The sequence below is a fragment of the Leptopilina heterotoma genome, unplaced genomic scaffold (genome assembly GCF_015476425.1).
Source record: "Leptopilina heterotoma isolate Lh14 unplaced genomic scaffold, ASM1547642v1 Lhet_305, whole genome shotgun sequence".
NCBI classification, from domain to species: domain Eukaryota; kingdom Metazoa; phylum Arthropoda; class Insecta; order Hymenoptera; family Figitidae; genus Leptopilina; species Leptopilina heterotoma.
This window is the reverse complement of record NW_025111009.1, coordinates 885,217-905,082: the sequence shown is the minus strand read 5'-3', so window position 1 is coordinate 905,082 and position 19,866 is coordinate 885,217. Positions and strand designations below refer to the sequence as shown.

Below are 19,866 nucleotides of genomic sequence, written 5' to 3'. Positions count from 1 at the left end.
TCAAATTTTTTATAATTCAATAACTCATAAGAATATTATTACAAAACATGAAGATGACCCAGTAATAAAATCATTATTTTATATTATAAAAATATTGTTACTGCAACTTCTTCAAAATTATTTTCATCACTTTCAATTCAATTATTTTTTTCTAGAATTTTTAACTAAAATTGTTCTTTAAATCAATTATTTTTAATAATTTTTGGAAAAGTTCTTTGAGAATTTTCAAATCCCTTTGTTTACAATTCAATTTTACGAAATTTTCATTATTAGGAAATTCTTCAATTAAATATATTTTACATAATAAAAACTTCAAGGAATTTAAAAAAAAAATTCAATTAAACTTTATCAAAAAAATTAATTCTACAGAATTGTTAAAGTTACAAATACGAAAAACTTCAAATTCAATTATTTCTAAAAATTTACGCTTTAATGCTTTTAAAATTCAATTATAATATAAAATTTTAACTGAAATCCTTTTTTAAATGAATGTTTATGAGAAAATTCTTTTAGAATTCAATAATTTAAATACAAAAATAACAATTTATTGAATAATTGAATGTTTCTTTTAATTGAATTCTCATAAAGAATTTCATCAACAAATTTTTAAATAATTGAATTCTTTCGACGTATTTTAGTAGCATTTTTACAAATAATAAAAATAATTGAAAATAATTGATTTTAATAAAAGAATTTTTATAAAAGTAATTGAATTCCTGTAAAAAAAGTTAGTATTTATGACAATAATTCAATTATGGCGAAGAATTTATGAAAAAAATTTGTAAATAATTGAATTCCTGTGAAATTTTTATTATTTATGTAAATAATTGAATTCTTCTAGAAAATTTTATTAAAATATAGGTATTGAAAATCATTGAATTCAGGAAAATTTTGAAAATAATTGAATTTCTGCAATTGTTTATAATTGCACAAATAATTGAATTTCTGCAATTATTTATCATTCAAAAATTCAATTATTTCTGCAATTATAAACAGTTACAGAAATTTTTTAATACCTTTGTATTACAAGAATATATTGTTACTGTAAATTCTTAAAAATTATTTTCATCATTACAATTTACATAATTATTTTTTTCTAGAATTTTGAAGTAAAATTCTTCTTTAAATCAATTATTTTAAATAATTTTTGAAAAAGTTCTTTGAGAATTTTGAAATCCATTTGTTTATAAATAGATAATTTATTAAATAATTGAATATTTCTTTAAATTGAACTCTTATAAAGAACTTTATCGAAAAATTTTTAAAATAACTGGAATTTATTTTAAATTGTTTTAAAAATAATTGAAATCCTGAAATGAGTTTTATTATTTATGAAAATAATTGAATTCTTGCAACGAATTTTATTAAAATTCTTAAAAATAATTGAATTTCTGTGAAAATTTTATTATTTATGAAAATAATAAATTGAATTATTGCGAAGAAATTAATAAAAAATTTGTAAATAATTGAATTCCTGTGAAATTTAATTATTATTTACGTAAATAATTGAATTCTTTTGGAAATTTTTATTAAAGTAGTAGGTATTGAAAATCATTGAATTGAGGAAATTTTTGTAAATAGTTGAAATTTTGCCATAAGAATTTTGTTACTTTTGAAAATGATTGAATTATTTTCAAAAGTAAATTTTTTATTAATTTCTTTTGCAAATATTTATAACTTCTCCAAAATTCAATTTTTTTTAGTGTTTTTAACAAAATTTCTTTAGTACCTAAATCCATTATTTTTAATAGAATTTTATTTTTTGATGTTTCAATATTCAATTGCTTTAGACTTTTTACACCCTTAGAATAGATAGATATTATTAAATTGAATTATATTAAAGTATTTAAAAATTTTTTAGGTAAAGTAAACTAATCTTTCTACTTTTTAAGGAGTATTATAATTTTTTCAATTTAAATTTTATAATTTATGAATTACTTTTCAATTATTTATTTATAAATAATCCTATAAGTAAATGTAGTTAGAAATCTTATTTAAACTTGAAATTTGATGAAAATTAATAATTTTTATTGTTCATTATTATAAATTAAATTCATAAATAAATAAATTGTTCTATTGAATTATTTTTTTTATTTATTTGCTAATAATTATATGAGTAAATGAACTAAGAAAACTTATTTAACATGGAAATTTGTAGAAGAAAAAAAGTAGAAGAAAGAGAAGAAGAAAAAGAAGAAAAATAATGTTCGACTTTCTGGCGTAAAAGCATTGAAAGACTTATAAATTTGTTCAGGCTTGGTAATCGATTCATTAAAAATAAATTAAAAAAGTAAAATAGAATGTACAAAAGAAAGAAATAATTTGCGAATAAATTCTTACCGGAATCAGGTAGATTCTGAATATCGTGACCTTGATGAACTAAAACTGTACAACTGCAGATAACATCTTCCAATCGTTGTATGTTGTAACTTTCAGTGTAACAGAGAATTTCCTTGCCGGGCGAAGTTCTCTGCCTCGGACATTCTGCAATATTTAAAAAAAATTATAAACTGAAGAACATTTCTCGACAGTTTTTTCTTTTTATTTTTCCAATCATTTTTTATATTCCATACACCAAGAGAAAAATTTTGTTTTAAACCAAATTTAATTTATTTAAGTTAAATAAAAGTGTATTTGACTCAGAGCCTACTAAATTATTTATTTGTTTTAAATACAAATTTTATTCGTCACAAATAAAACTTTTATTTGAACCAAATAGAATTTATTTGAAGCAAATAAAAAGTCTAGTTGGCTCTGAGTTAAATATATCTTTTTTTTACGTGTAGTAATTAATAAAAAATTAATTTAATTATACAAAAATTAAATAACTCGCTAAATCTGAATTAGTAAAAATTTGTAACCATTTTGTTTAGAAGTTGTAATTTTCTTTTTAATAAAGTTTTATAATGAAAAATGACTAAAAAATTAATAAAAAGCACTACTAATGTGAATTAGTTGCTCAATCTTCACTAATTCGTATTTAAAGAGAGCAATACAATAAATATACAAAATGAATTAAATTAAATATAAAAATTAGATATCAATAGAATAAAATTGATACATTTGTGAAATGGAAAAATTATCTTCTTCTATTTGTAATTTACAGAGAACCGGTTAGAAATATAGTGGAGAATCTTTTTCTAATTAGCATACTCGACCTGATTACAATGTGTATTATATTGATTAAATATTGATAAAAAAAATTTTATAGAAATAAATGGACTTCAAGTAAAACTGACTTGTCCCTTTCTCATCCAAGAAATGACAGATAAAATAAAATTTATAATTGTAATAAAACAAAAAAAAAACTGCGAATGTAAAAAAAAAATAATAATAATAATAAATGATTATAACCAGGCTTATTATATCCCACAAATGAAGTTGACTCAAATGACAACATTTTCTGTGATGTGCAAGCAAATGAATTTAATTTCAACAATAAAATCTTTCGCACAATTTCTCTCCACTAAAAAAAAATATAAGTTTAATTTTATTTTCTTAAAAAAAATTCCCTCTGTTTCATTTAATTGTACGAATTTTAAAATGTTGGTAAAAATGAAATTTTTGTGCAAAATTTAGAACACAATTTCGAAAAATCATAATTTTTTACCAAAATGTAAATTAATTTAATAAAAAAAATAGATAATTAAATAAAAAGTAGTAAGAATAAAATAAACACTCAGAGAAATGTTTTATTTAAACCAAATATAATTTATTTGAGTAAAAAAAAAGTATATTTGTCACAGAGCCTATAGTAAATCATTTATTTGAAACAAATAAAAATTTTATTCGATAAATAAAATTTTTAAAAAATTTTATTTATTGAATAACATTTTTAAGTGAACCAAATAAAATTTATTTTAAACAAATAAACAATTTAGAAGGCACTGAGTCAAATACATCTTTTTTATGGGTGAAAGTATTTAAAAAATGTATATATATAAATAAAATAACAACAAATTAATTTTTAAAATTATTTTCGAAATAAAATAATTAAATAATAAAAACAATAAAAAAATTACCAATAATCAATATTAATTGACAAAAAATAAAGAAACAAAAATTATAAAAAAATTTAAACAAAAAAGTAGTGTAGGTACAAATAAAATTAATTTCTAATTAATCGCGAGTATAAGAATTTCTAAGGAAATGTAATTCATCGGTGCGTTTATATGGAATATTTCTATATTAGGTAAAGAATATGTGATTAAAAAAAAGTGAAGTAATTGACATGATATATGTGAAAGAGTTGTTTAATTAAGAACTAATTATTTTTTCCCCCCCAAAAAAAAAAACATTTGATCGCCATAAATCAGGAAAACGGAATCTCCTCAACATCTAACAATAAAGATGTATGAGGTTTTTATTTATATATCAATTTATAGTTTTATTCCATGCGTTTGAAATCAATTCAATATATAAATATTACGTGCCTATTATTAAAAATTTTAATTCTTCTTCCTTCCTGAAACTAAAATTTTTTTTAGCGTATTAATTTTTCCGCAAAATTCATATCATTTTTCTCTCGCAAAAAAAAGTGCGCTAGCACTCTCGCTATTACGATAATAATTATTCAGCCTTGTCAAAAAATTTCAATCTCCTTAAATATTCAATCGACGTTTTCTGTTCTACAAAATTATTATTAACATTTTTTTATTTATTATTAATATTTCTATATTTATTATTAATATTAATTAATGATTTTTATATTTTAAGTATTATTGGAATAGTAGGTAAAAAAGTACACGAATACATTGAGACAAGTGGTTTTTTAATACAAAAATTGTTTTTATAAAATTCTTCGTAATAATTTAATTTATTTTCATAAAGGAGTTTACGCAGGGATTGAATTATTTTCGTAAATTATAAAATTATGCTTTGGAATTGAATTATTTTCATAAATAAAAAAGCTCATCGCAGAATAATCAATTATTTTTAATACAATTTTAATTCAATTGGCTGAAAAATGTAATTATTCTTAAAAATTTTATTAATATTCGTTGAAAGAATTCAATTATTTAAAAATTTGTTGATAAAATTCTTTACGGGAATTGAATTTTAAGAAACATTCAATTATTCAATAAATGATTTAATTTTGTATTTAAATAATTTAATTCTGGTAGATGTAGAATTTTCTAATAAAAATTTATTTATTAGAGATGAATTTCAGTTAAAATTTTAGATAATATTTTAATATTAGAAGCTTTATAGAATGAATTTTTAGAAATAATTGAATTTTGAAAATATTAATTTTAATTAACAACTAGCAACGATTCGCGCACTAAAGCGCGCGGCTAACTTCTTACTGCCTTTTTTTAAAATAAAATTAACAATTTTAAAAATAATAGAATTTAAAAATTTTCTAATTTAAATTTTTGTTAAAAACACTAAAAAATTGCAGAAATTCAATTATTTAAAAAAAAATAAAATTCAACTATGTTCAAAATTTGAAAAAAAAATTCTTGTAAAAATCCCAATTATCATTATAAATAACAAAATTCTTCTCCAAAGTTCAATTATTTTCATGAATGTCAAAAGAATTCTTGTCATAATTTCAATTATTTTCAAAAATTTCTCTAATTTCAATGATTTTTAATATCTACTATTTTAATAAAATTTCCCAAAACGAATTCGATTATTTTAAAAAAAATTTTAATAAAATTGTATGCAAACATTTAATTATTTTCATAAATAACAAACATTTTACAGGAATTCAATTATTTTCATAAATAATAAAATTTTGTTAAGGAATTCAATTTTCATAAAAAATAATTTAAAATTCTATAAAACAATAATTGAATTAAAATGATGAAAATAATTTTGATGAAGTTACAGTAAAATAAAATTCTTATAATAAAAAATAATGATTTTATCTCTCGGTCATCTTTAATTATTAGAAAACATGAAGAAATCGATCACTCCGAGTCTTCGACTCGGAGCAATCGATATCTTCATGTTTTATAGCAAATACTTTTATAAATTGTTTAATTTAAAAAAGGTTTGAATTTGAAATTTTTGAATTTGTTAATTTCTGTGGAAAATCCTGTTCCAAAAATAATATTAAAAATAGAAATTGTGCAAATTTCTTCTTTTTCTAAACCCAAATAATAAAATTTCTAGTTTTTATTTACTGATATATTTAATTGAAGAAATCATTTTTTTTTTTTTTTTTTTTGAAAAATGGCCGTTGGGAAAATGGGTTTGAGAAAAGTATTAAATAAAAATACAGAAATAATGTAAACTGAGGATAAAACGAATTATGATATAATTTTATCTATTTGTTTTACCTATTTTTCTATTTATTCTTAATTTGATTTTCATTTTCGTTTTTATTTCCTTTACTACAATTTTTATTTTTTAATTTAATTCAATTAATTAACTTAATTTTTCTATCTTCATTAACACATTTTATTAATTTAGTATTTTATATTTTCAGTTACTAACTCCAAATGTTACATTCCAATTTTTGGCTAAATTTTTAATTCCTTCGACATGTATTGTAAAACTTTTTATTTATTGGTAAGTTATATTTATTGTTTCTTTTTTTCTTTTGTTTTCATCAGTTTTCATTTTTATATTCATTTTAATTTTAATATTGTATTAAGTTCATTTTGGTTCCATAAGGAAAAATTTGATGTTTTTAAATTATTATTTAAAGTCTTCGTGTATTCTAATTATTGTTTTCTGTATTATTATTTTATTTATTATTTAAAGTTTCAAAATTATTATTAAACGTCTTCGTGTTTTATTTTCAATTTTTGTTTTCTGTTTTATTATTTTTATAGACTCCCTGAAGAAGAAATCGTATTGCTTTCGAAAAGTTGGAGTAATTTTTGTATTTAAAAAACACTCGGACGTAATAGTTTGTTTAATATTTAAATATTATTATTGAATTATTATTATTTATTAATTGTTACTTTTAAAAAAAAAGAATATTGCAGCAAAATGTTAATTCAATGTTGCCAGGAGATATTTAAAAAGTTAAACAATTTTTTTTTTTTTTTGATGAGATTTCTTTTTAATTGAAGATGCTATAAAATTCTAATATAAAAATAGATGCTTTGGAATGGCATCTTTATATATGAATAAGGAATTGAAATTTTGTGACACATACGACGTCGTCCTTGTGAGATTGTCTGCTCCATTTATCGGTTTCGCAACCCTACACTTAGAGAATACAACGAAATGCTCTTGATCATTAAGATCAATGCATCATTTTCGATTTCTCTCAATATAATCTCTCATAGGTGACATTGAATTAAAATACCACAGCAAAGATAATAAAAAGAAATACAAATAATAGAGCAAATCAAGTTCAGATCGAGCGATTAAAAGAAATGCGATACAATTATAAAGATAAAATTCTGCAGTCGCATAATATTACTGCAATTTTTATGTAAGTTTACATAGAAATAGTGCCTGAATATTTAGTCAACGTTGCACCTTCAATATTAAAATATTAAAGGTAATATTATTTTTGTGTTTAGATTTATCTTGATTAAAAGTTCTTTTTTTAATAATGTAAATTTTGAAACCAATTTTTATTGAATATTTTGGATGTAATAAAGATTTGAACTTGAATAATTTATAATAGTAATCGATACTCTTTCTGTATTTTTACTCCAAAAATTATAAACATAAATAAATTATAAATTATTTATAAAAATCTAAAATATGTAAATAAATAAATAAACAATAAATAAATTATAAATAAACTATTATTTTTTTACTATAAACAATTATCAGTTAGTTGAAATAAAAGTATTTTTGACAACACAAAAACAGTTCGAAATATTTTGCTTATTAATAGTTGGTAAAATTAAAGGCAATTTACTTATAGTTTAATTGAGGCAAATAACAGTCATTATACAAAAGTTAAGCTTTTTTCTAATTCCTTAATTGAAAAAAAAATTTTTTAACAGCTTTAAAGAAACATATTTTACGTCCTATAAACCAACATATATATTTTTTTTACTTCACTTTTAAGAAGAATTGTTAGTTTTCATTTTCAAATAAAATATTTTCAAGTTTATTCAAATAGTCTTGTAGACTAATTTAAATATTATGTTTATTATATGGACGTTCATTGATCCGTGCAAGAAAATCATTTTACGGATTATTATTATTATTCTACCTATATATAACTTTTAAGATTCAACTTTTCAGCTAATGAAATAAGTAATGCGCGAAATTTAATAATCTACATATTGTAGACGATTTGGTGAAAGAATACGAAAATTGTTATTTTTTTTTTCTTCAAAAGTTACAACAGGAAGTTGAATTTTAACAATGAATAATGAATTATGTATATGCAACTTTAAAGGAAGTCATACTTCACTTCATGATGATACCATTTTAGTAATACTTTATTCTCTGAGAAGAGAAGAATGAATTTTAATCTTTTAATTGCTCAATAATAAAATTGAAAAGTAGAAAAAAAAACAAAAATTTTTTATAAAAATGAGTAGGAAATTATTTATTTTTATATTTTCATTTAACTTTCGATGATTTTAAATATTTGCTAATTTTCTTTAATATTCTTTGATAATTTTATGTACTTGGTATTTTTTCATAATATTTATACTTTAAAGAAAATTATAAATATTGTAATAAACATTATGAATATTAAACCTAGAGAAATGTTTCACAATCAGAAATAATTTATTTGAGTAAAAAAAAGTATATATTTGTCACATAGCCTACTAAATTATTTGTTTGTTTTAAATATAAATTTTATTTTAGCACAAATAAAATATTTGTCTGAACCAATAAAATTTATTTGGAAGAAATAAAAATTTTAAAAATCCATTTTTAATAATAATTACAATTCGAAAGACTTGGTGACAAAAAGTCAGTTGCAGAAGTCAATTGCAAATAATATTGGACAACTTTTTATAAACAAATTTAAAAAATAATTTATTGTGATAAATATAGAATAAAATATCGATTTCACAAATGTGCACGAAATGTTTAAAAATGTATTTCCAACACAACAGGAAAAACGTGTGTTATATTCAAGTATTCTTTTCACATTTTTTTTTTTTTTTTTTTGAATTTAAAAATTATAAACAAATTGCAATTTACAGTTTTATCTTTCAACTATATGCGTATAATAAAAAGGTTCTAAAAAATAGACTAAATTAATAAACAAATCTTCAATTGTGCCTTTAATTTGTAAATTTCATTAGTGTAAATTTTATTTTAAACAATTTATTAGAAACGAAAATATATAAGTTTATTTTGTCTCCCCTCTGCTATTCATCATAACTTATTTATTATTATTATACCAATTATTGTAATTTATTTATTAATTAAATTTTCAATATTTTAGTTCTTTTATTCAAATTCTTTATGAGTTAATAATGAATAAGCAAACATATAACAAAATAATGTTTTATATTTTCAGTAAATAAAAAATAGAATATAAATTTCAATATAAAATAAATTAACAAATAATTTGTTAAATATATGTTTCGATGTAATAAATGAATTCATATATTGATGAATTCTTTGAAAATAAAACAAATTTTAATAAATTATTTGCAAATAAAACAAATGTTAATAAATTATTTGCAAATAAAACAAATATTAATAAATTATTTGCAAATAAAACAAGTATTAACAAATTATTTACAAACAAAACAAATATTTATTGGTTATTTACAATTAAAATATTTGTTGATAAATTTAGAAATAACAAAATTGTTAAAATTCTTAAACTATTTAATAATTATTAATTAATAAATTATTGTTTTAATCAAAAATTTATATTAAAAAATTAATAATTGTTTTAATCAATACTTTATATTAAAAAATTATTAATTGTTTCAATCAAAACTTGATATTAAAAAATGACAAATAGAAATAAAAATAGTTGCAATATGATCAGTTTTTTTTGGAAAAGATTCTTTAATAAATATATTATTTTTGCTGAACATTAATTACGAATTAAGACTTAGATCATGATTGACAAAGAAATTATTCTCATCTGTCATAGAAATAAAATCATTAATAAATTATATTCTGAGCACGCTTTATTGATTTTTCCGACAATATCACTTCATATACAATGAGTAATTGCATTTTATTGTTATCACTTTGAGTAGTATTTTTCAAATTTTTTTTCTGATATCATAATGTCTTCCTTCAACATATAATAACAATTTAATATCTAAATACTAACTATTTAATTATAATTTTTTTTTACTTTAAAATTTTTTTTAATCTATTATTTTTTTATTATTATTTATTATTATTATTAATTTCGTATTATTATTTATTTATTAAATTTTATTTTTCAAACATTGTTTTTATAATAAATAAAGATAAAAAATTTAATATTTTATATTCTTTACAAAAAAATAACAAAAATAAAGAGGAACTAGTTTTTATTTTTAAACAAGTAATTCAAAAACATTTTCTATAAATTTTCCATTATTATAGCTTGAAAAATAATATATTTATTTATTTTCATTATTTTTATTTTTTTCATTATTTTTTAATCAATCAATTTGATTAATTACTTAATTTTGTTGATTTTAATAATATTAATATTATTGATTTAGTTTATTAATAGAACTTTTAAACAAAAAGATTATTGTTTTTTTAATAATATTCTCCGAATTTAAATTAGTAAAAATGTTTACTAATTAGAATTAGTGACTGACTTTTTGCTTTTGAATTAGTAAATTTTACTAATAAATAGTTTCGAATTTTAATTTTCTAATTTCTACTAATTTTTTAGTAAAATTTACTAATTCAAAAGCAAAAAATCAGTCACTAATTCTAATTAGTAAACATTTTTACTAATTCAAATTTAGAGAGATAGTTCATTTTTAATCAAAACGTATCATTCATGACAAAATTTTTATTTTTTTTTATTAAAAAACAATTTTAAATAGTCTTTTTAAATAATTAATAATAATTAAGAACTAATAATAATTAATTATAAAATAATGATAATCAACAGAGAATTAATAATAGTTAATTAAGAAATAATAATAATTAATTAAAAAATAATAATTAACGAAAGATTAATTAATTAATTAACAATTATTTTGTTGCATAAAAAAGTAACTTGACTCACTTGCAGCAAATCCAATGTGCAGCAATCCCAATAAAAGGGACACTAGCCAAAGTCGCCCCATCCCCTAATTATTCTCCCCCTCACACTTTCCTTCACTTCCGTGTCAATTTAAATAAAATTTTAAACAACTCTCCCGAGATTAAAACCGGCGAATTACGACAAGAGTCCACACAATACAAGGTGTCACAATTCGCACAAAAATTCAAAGCTCCGGACATCGGAGCTGTTTAATTAAAAAAAAAAATTAATTTCAAAATTATAAATTTTCCCCCTTAAAAATGGTATTATTATATTAAAAAAAAAATAAATAAGGGACAATGAAAACAAAAGAAATAATTTTTTCCAAAATATTTTCTTCGAGGGATTAGAGACACCTTCGAGTTTCAGTGCGCAATTGAAACTAAACCCTCTTTGAGGTAGTTGGTGTGTTCGGCTATAGACTTAAGACTATAGTGAAACCACGGGTGCAAGATCGAATGTGAGCGTGAGCCAAAGTCACTCCCTGCCTTGAGAGATCAAGATTCCTCTCCTTCCAGGACGAACAGTAGAAACACACCGCGGCGACCGAGGTCGTCGGACCTTCCTTCCGTCACACACAATGCCGAGAAGGGGTTCAACCTGCCCCAGTTTGCTTCATTGGGACGTTCATTCGACTGTAAATTTGCCAATCAGTCCATGTACATATATATATGCTTTTCCCAGAAACAATATTGTTCCGATCTTTTTATTTCTTCTTCAAAACAAATTAAATACGAACCCTTATCGTCCTTCGCTTTTTTCCAATTAAGAGAAGAAGAGAGATTTGTTCCTCAAAATTGTTGTTGTATGGGATGGTAATAATTGACAATGATAAGGAATTTCAAATAGTCGTTGTGAGAATATTTTTGGGAAATTATTTTCTTAATTATGTACATAAAGGATATCCTAATTATTCTTTTTCTATAATTAACCTTTCTAATTAGTAGGTTATTTTAATTATATAAATAAGAGAGAAGTTTTTATTGAGGGTAGTTTTACATTTTCGAGAGTAACTTCGGAATACTAAATTTTGCGTTTTCTGTTCTAGTTTGTTCTAATCTTTGACTCTGCTTGATACTCAAAAAACTGTTCTATTACATTTAATTACGAATTTTTTTAATTATAAAATCATTCAAAAACATCAATAAATTTTTTTTCAAATAAATATTTAATCATTATTATTATTCCATAGGAATTAAGATTTTCAAAAAATTTCAAATTCAAACCTTTATGAAATTCAACAACTTATAAGAATATTATTATAAAACATGAAGATATCGATCACTACGAGTCGAAGACTCGGAGTTATTGATATCTTCATGTTTTTGTATTAATTTAAATTTACATCAAATTTTTCAAAAAAAAAATTAAATTATTTTAAAAAATTTTAATAAAATCCTTCCCAAGAATTTAATTAATTTTACAAGTAATAAAATTTTTCATATGAATTCAATTATTTAAAAAAATTTAATAAAATCCTTCCCAAGAATTCAATTATTTAAAAAAATTTAATAAAATTCGTTCTAAGAATTCAATTATTTTCAAAAATAATACAATTTTTCATAGGATTTGAATTGTTTTTAATACAATTTTAAATAAATTCCTCAAAAAATTTAATTATTTTCAAAATTTTTTTGCAAGAATTCAATTACATTTCACAAATATGAAATTCTTCGCTGAAATTCAAATATTTTCAATATCTACTATTTTTATAAAATTTCTTAAATGAATTCAATTTTTAAAAAAAAATGCAATGTAACGCGTTGCAAGAATTCAATTATTTTCATAAATAATACAATTCTTTACAGAATTTCAATTATTTAAATAAATGTAATAAAAATTCTTTACAAGAATTGAATTATTTTCCTAAATAATAAAATTCTTCACAGGATTTCAATTATTTTTAATACAATTTTCAGTAAATTCTTCGAAAAATGTAATTATTTTCAATAATATTCAAAAATCAATTATTTTTTAAAATTCATGCTATAATTTCTTTAAATATTCAATTATAATCTAAAATTTTAACTGAAATTCATTTTTAAATCAATTGTTATTAGAAAATTCTACGAGAATTCAATTATTTAAATACAAAATTAAATAATTTATTGAATAAATGAATGTTTTTCAAAATAGAATCCTCGTAAAGAATTTTATCAACAAATTTTTAAAAAATTGAATTTTTTCGACGAATTTTAATAAAATTTTCAAGAATAATTACATTTTTCGAGAAATTCGATTAAAATTGTGTTAAAAATAATTGAAATTTAATGATTTGTTTTATGATTCATGAAAATAATTGAATCTCGGTAAAAATTTTATTATTTATGAAAATAATTTAATGTTTGCTTTAAATTTTATCAACCATTTTTTTAAATAATTGAAATGTTTTGAAAAATTTTATTTTAAAGTAGTAGATATTGAAAATAATTGAATTGATAAGATTATTTGAAAATAATTGAAATTTTGTCATGAATTTTATTTAAAAATAATTGAATTCTATTACTTTTTAAAATAATTGACTTCTTGCTAAATGAATACTATTATTTATGAAAGTATAATTAAATTTTGCAATTAATTTTATTAAAATTCCTGAAAATAATTGAATTTTGCTATTATTCATTTATAAACATAATTGAAATGTTGGCAATTTTTTTAGAATTTTTTGAAAATAATTGAATTTTTTTTAACAGGATAAATTGATTAGTTTTAAAATGAAGAAGTGATAAAGATTTTAAAAAAATTTAGTCAAGGTTGGCCCTTATAGTGAAGGTCGGCCCATGTTTGAAATTCAAAGGGCATTACCGTTGAAACTAACGACTAACAAATTATTTAAACACAAAAAAGTAAATTATTTATTGAATAATTGAATGTTTCTTAAAATTTAATTAAAGAATTCTTTTGACGAATTTTAATAAAATTTTTTAGAATAGTTACATTTTTCAAGGAATTTGATTAAAATTGTATTAAAAACGATTGAAATTCTGCGATAAGTTTTATTATTTCTAAAAATAATTAAATTATTGAGAACAAAACTTATAAAAAATTTGTAAATATTTGAATTCCTGTGAAATTTTTATTATTTATGAAAATAATGAAATGTTTGCGTACAATTTCAAAACAAAATTGTTTTGAAATAATTTAATTCTTTTGCGTAATTTTATTAAAACAGTAGATATTGAAAATAATTGAAATGAGGAAATTTTTTGAAAATAATTGAATTTTGAAGAAGAATTTTTTTACTTATAAAGATAATAATTACGATTTTGTCTAGACTTTTTTTTGTAAATATTGAACATAATTGAATTTTGTAATAAGAATTTTATTACTTTTGAAAATAATTGAATTTCTGTAAAAAATATTATTTATTAAAAATGTTGAATTATTCCGAAGAAATTTATAAAAAATTGACAAATAATTGAATTCCTGGGAAATTTTTATTAGTTGTGAAAATAATTAAATGTTTGCATAAAATTGTATCAAAATTGTTTTTTTAAATAATTGAATTCTTTTAGAAAACTTTATAAAGATAATAGATATTGAAAATCATTGAATTCAGAAAAATTTTTGAAAATAATTCAAATTTTGCCAAGAATTTTATTGAAATTTTTGAAAATAATTGAATTTTGGAAAAGAATTTTATTACTTTTAAAAGTAATTGGATTTTTTACGAGAATTAAAAAAAAGTTTAAGAACATAATTGAATTTCTACGAAGAATTTTATTACTTTTGAAAATAATTGAATTTCTGCGAAGAATTTTGTTCGCTTTTGAAAATAATTGAATTTCTGTAATCATTTGTAACTTCTCTAAAATTCAATTTTTTTAGTGTTTTTAACTAAAATTCTTCTATAAATCCATAATTTTTAATAATTAATTAAATATATATTAAAAAATTTAACTAATTTCAGAAGAATTAGAATTATTAAAATTTTTCAAAAATCTAAGTTCTTCAAAATTTCTAATTAAATTTATTGAAAATTCAAATGTTATAAAACTTCAAATTAAAACCTTTTAAAGTTAATCTATTTTACAAAAGAATTGTAAACGCAGCTCTTTTAAAATTCAATTAATTTTGAAATATTTAAGTAACATTATTCATTAAAAATTTTTAAGTAATGTTTTTATGATAGTTCTTCAAGATTTAAGTTATTTAAAAAGAAATTTTTGTCAGGAATAGAAAAAATTGAAAGTTTTGTATTAGAATTCGTGGTAATTTCATAGTTTATAAGACAAACAAAAAAGACACCAAAAATCAAAATTTTCTTATGAATTCTAAAAATTTAATTTTTCCCAGTACTTTTCCTGACTTTTTCCTGAATTCCCTGAGCTGTGGCAACCCTGAGTATAGAACAGAATAACGCAGTAACTGAAGCACAACTGATACAAGAAATTAGTACGAGACACTTTTGATATTTTTTTAATCAAAATTCAAATTGTAATTAAATACTCTATTTTTTAATCAAATTTGAATTGTAATTAAATTCTCTATTTTTATAGAGTACTTAAATGTAAATATTTTTGTAAAAATTTCTCAATAACACAAACTATTAGTTTAACTAGCCAAACTATCCGCGCGCAAGCGCGCGGGAATGTTGTATGGGGCTGCTTATTTTAAACAATTTAAAAAATTTTAAAGAAATAATTATTATAACCTAACAAAGAGATTTAACTAACTAAAATTCAAATAATTTCACTCAATGGTCTCAATTTAAATAGAATTTACATTACTAGACTTAAACTATGGCTAGAACAATTACAATTAGTATCTGGGTCATCTTTTGCATTGCTTATTTTATAAAGCCATTTTAAATTAAATACTTTTTAAAGAAATAATAATTATTACACACTGAAAAAAGTTTTACTTGAAATAGCGATAAGTTTCTCTAGAATAACGAAAGTATTAATTGAAGCACTGAAAAATTTCGCTACTAAAGTGAAATCTGTAGTTCATCCAGCTAAATATTTTTTGCCGTGCATAACGAAAAAAGAATTAAATTAACATCAGATTTTCTACATTAAAAAAAAACGAATTCAAATAGAAATTAATCATTTTACAAATTAACCAAATTCACCCCAGAAATCACTGAATTCGATAATTTAGAAGAAAGTCAGACAAAAGCAGGGTTCCTACAGAATCTGGAAATCAGGGAAATCATGGAAAAGGCCTGGAATTTTTAAAAGTTTCTAAATTTTTTCAGTTTTCCATTTTTTCTCTTGAATAAAAATTCAAAATATAAAAAAGCTAAATGTCATAAAAGAAAAGAAAAAACAAAGAATTTTAAGAAATTCGATTTTTCGGATTTTTGATAATTTTTGATAATTTTAGATTTTTTACAAAAGAGTCGAGACAATTTAATAAGTAAAGTATTTTCCAAAAGCACAAAAATAATGAAGCTAAATCCCATAAAAGAGAGGAAAAAATGTTGAATTTTAAGAAAATCGGATTTTTGAATTTTTGATAATTTTCGATAATTTTAGATTTTTTACCAAAGAGTCGAACAATTTAATAAATAAAGTATTTTTCAAAAATCACAAAAATAATGAAGCTAAATCCCATTAAAGAGAGGAAAAAATGTTGAATTTTAAGAAATTCGGATTTTTGAATTTTTTCGAATTTTTGATAATTTTAGATTTTTTACCAAAGAGTCGAGACTATTAAATAAGTAAAGTATTTTCCAAAAGCACAAAAATAATGAAGCTAAATCCCATAAAAGAGAGGAAAAAATGTTGAATTTTAAGAAATTCGGATTTTTGAATTTTTTCGAATTTTTGATAAATTTAGATTTGTTACCAAAGAGTCGAGACAATTTAATATGTAAAGTATTTTCCAAAAGCACAAAAATAATGAAGCTAAATCCCATAAAAGAGAAAAAAAAATGTTGAATTTTAAGAAAATCAAATTTTTTCGAATTTTTGATAATTTTAGATTTTTTACCAAAGAGTCGAGACAATTTAATAAGTAAAGTATTTTCCACATTAAAAAGTTTGACTTAAAAAAATATATAAAAAATGCTAATACTTAACCCACAAAATTAAATTTTCAAAACAAACAAATGAATGCAGAAAAAAAATATAATAATAAAATAAAAAAAATTAAAATTAAATTAAATTAAAATTAAATTTAAATTAAATTAATTATATAAAAATTATATAATTAATTTGCTAACGGAAAGGAAACTTACGATTATTATAATGTATGTATATGTATATGTATATTTCTATTTTCTATCAAAACGTATAAAAAACAAAAGAATAACTATAACTAACTTCAAGTGTGGACAGAGATCCGGAAATCTGGAATCACGACGATTATTATATATAATTTTCAATTTCTTCGATAAAATGTTTTGTTCATCTAAACAGAAAATACATTAGTAAAAACACCGCACTAATTGATACAGTTATGATTAAAATCTTTAATACAACAAAAAAAAAGATCGGTTTTTAAAAGTAAAATATGCTTTTTTAAAGAATAAATATGAATTTATTAGAAAATGACTGGAATTATGGTATTAGAATCATTTTATCAGAGAACTCACTAGAGGGTAACAGTTATTATAATGGTCTATTAGCATATCAACATTGTGATTTTTATCTCGTATAAGGAGATTCATTGCGCGAATTCTTTACCAACAGGCAAACACTCTTGTAATCGTGAGAGAGGGAGTTGATGGCAAACAAAATTGCAACGGTAGTTTGCTCCAATGAACCGCAATCTTAAGTGACTGACAACCCTCAGGCACAAATCATCAATTTCTTTCTTTGTTATTGTATAACTATAGTGACAAAACAATTTCTCTAATCCCAAAATAGAAGATATTATTTTTACTGAAATTTTAAAGAAAAATTTTATTAAAAAAGTTATTAGAAAAGTTATCCTTTAAATCGTATAATAGAATCTGTCATTTTTTATCTGTTCTGTTGGATATTGTTCTAATCAGTTTTCTCCTAAATTGTTGTTTTTATTTTATTTTATACTCTTCTTATCTGTTCTATTAGACTATTTTTTATTTCTAAATTGTTCTACCCAGTCCGAACAATTCAAGTGGGTGTTGATAACAAGCTGAAATGTTTAGCTTCATAAAAAATTCTTTAACTTTTAAAATTTAATTTCCAAAGTTAAGTGGGTGCTGAGTTTAGTGTGTGTTAAGCTTAGTGGGTTTCAGCTTCATCAATAAATAGTAATTTCTACTAATTTGTTATATTTGTTATTGTTATTCCACAAATTAAAATTTACTAATTCAAAAACAAAAAAGTCTGTCACTAATTAAAATTACTAAACATTTTTACTAATTCAAATTTAGAGAGTGGATAAATTTTGAATTGATGTCAAAAAAGAAGAATAGAGAAAAAATTCACCTAGAAGAAATTAGCGCTATCGAACAGAAAAAAAATATGATTGACGCATGTTGAAATAGGAACGAAATGGGTGTTAATCGAGACGATACCATCGAAAATGGAGATTGATAAAGACATACATACAAAATCAACGAGAAGGTGGATACTTTGGCATTTGCAGACACCGTACATATAAGATTAATGCATCATCATCCGTTAAGGACGTTTGTGAGGCGTCAACTATATAATATACTCACAGGATCATCAACGAAATTTTTTGAAAGTTTATAATATTTGTTCTCATTTGCGAAATTACATCACATAGACATTTAAAAAATTGCGTCTGTCTGGGAATTTTTTTTGTTTTAAAAAAAAAAAAAATACAATAAAAAGAAATAATGGCTAACTGAAATCATAACAGGTCAAATTAATCTTTTGCTTTTATCAAATGCACGCGCATTAAGATAAAATGTGTGCTTCATTGAAACAAGAGATGCTACTTTCGTTTGCAGGATTAAATTTCCTACGACGTCAGAGGTGAAGAAATTGAAATTTAAAAACACTTTTACTTTTCGGTTATAGCTCATCGCAGATTTTTATCTGCTTATTCGGTTCTGAAATAGGTTTTTATCTGTTTGGGTTTTGGTTTTATTTTTTGGTCCCTTTTTGGTTTTGCTCTATTTGTTTTGTTCTTTTTAGCCCTTTTTCATTCGGTTTCGTACAAATTTGATCAGTTTTGTTTTATTCTGTTCGGCTCATATGATTCCTATTTTGTTCGGTTTTGATCCGCATTTTCTGCTTGCTTTGTTTTCTTTCTGTAATGTTCTGATCGGTTCTTTTCTATTCTGTCTAACCTCGATCATTTCTGTTTAATAGAGTTCTGATCTACTTGGCTCTTTTTTGTTTCGATAAAACAAAAATAAAACAAACACAATAGAAAATAACAATAATGATTAGAACAGTATAGAACAAAATGAAACAAAGCTAAGAGGAAAAAAATAACACAACATATCAGAAAAGAACATAACTGATTAGAATAGATTAGAACAGTTTGGAACAGAATAGAACGAATTTTAGTGGACCAAAACAGAACGCATATGCAGGGTAGCCACAAAAATTTTAATTTGTTTTACCCTGACTTTTCCCTCACTTTCAGACAGCATTTTAACTTTTTCCCTGACCCTGAAGAATATTCATTTCAAAAATTATTAGATACTCAAAAAAATTTTCTATTACATTTATTAACAAATTTCCTTAATTGTAAAATTATTCGAAAACATCAATAACTTCTTTTTTAAATAAATATTTAATCATTATTATATTTCTATAGGAATTAAGATTTTCAAATTCAAACCTTCTGAAATTTAATAACTTATTAGAATATTATTGTAAAACATGATGATATCAATTCAATTATTTTTA

General features: G+C 21.2%; 1 protein-coding gene across 2 annotated transcripts in view; it reads right to left on the bottom strand.

Annotated features, from left to right (window-relative positions):
* LOC122504569 (serine-rich adhesin for platelets-like) overlaps positions 1-19,866 on the bottom strand; it is a 120,560-nt gene that overhangs the window by 51,676 nt on the left and 49,018 nt on the right. The window contains exons 1-2 of one of the 2 annotated variants that reach the window (XM_043615726.1): positions 11,087-11,543; positions 2,341-2,484 (exon numbers count right to left, since the gene is read on the bottom strand). In XM_043615726.1, the coding sequence (XP_043471661.1) occupies positions 2,341-2,484; positions 11,087-11,147 (205 nt within the window). In that variant the 5' untranslated portion in view covers positions 11,148-11,543. Of the gene's footprint in view, positions 1-2,340; positions 2,485-11,086; positions 11,544-19,866 lie in introns of those variants that run through there. The other variant, XM_043615727.1, reaches the window with a different exon arrangement.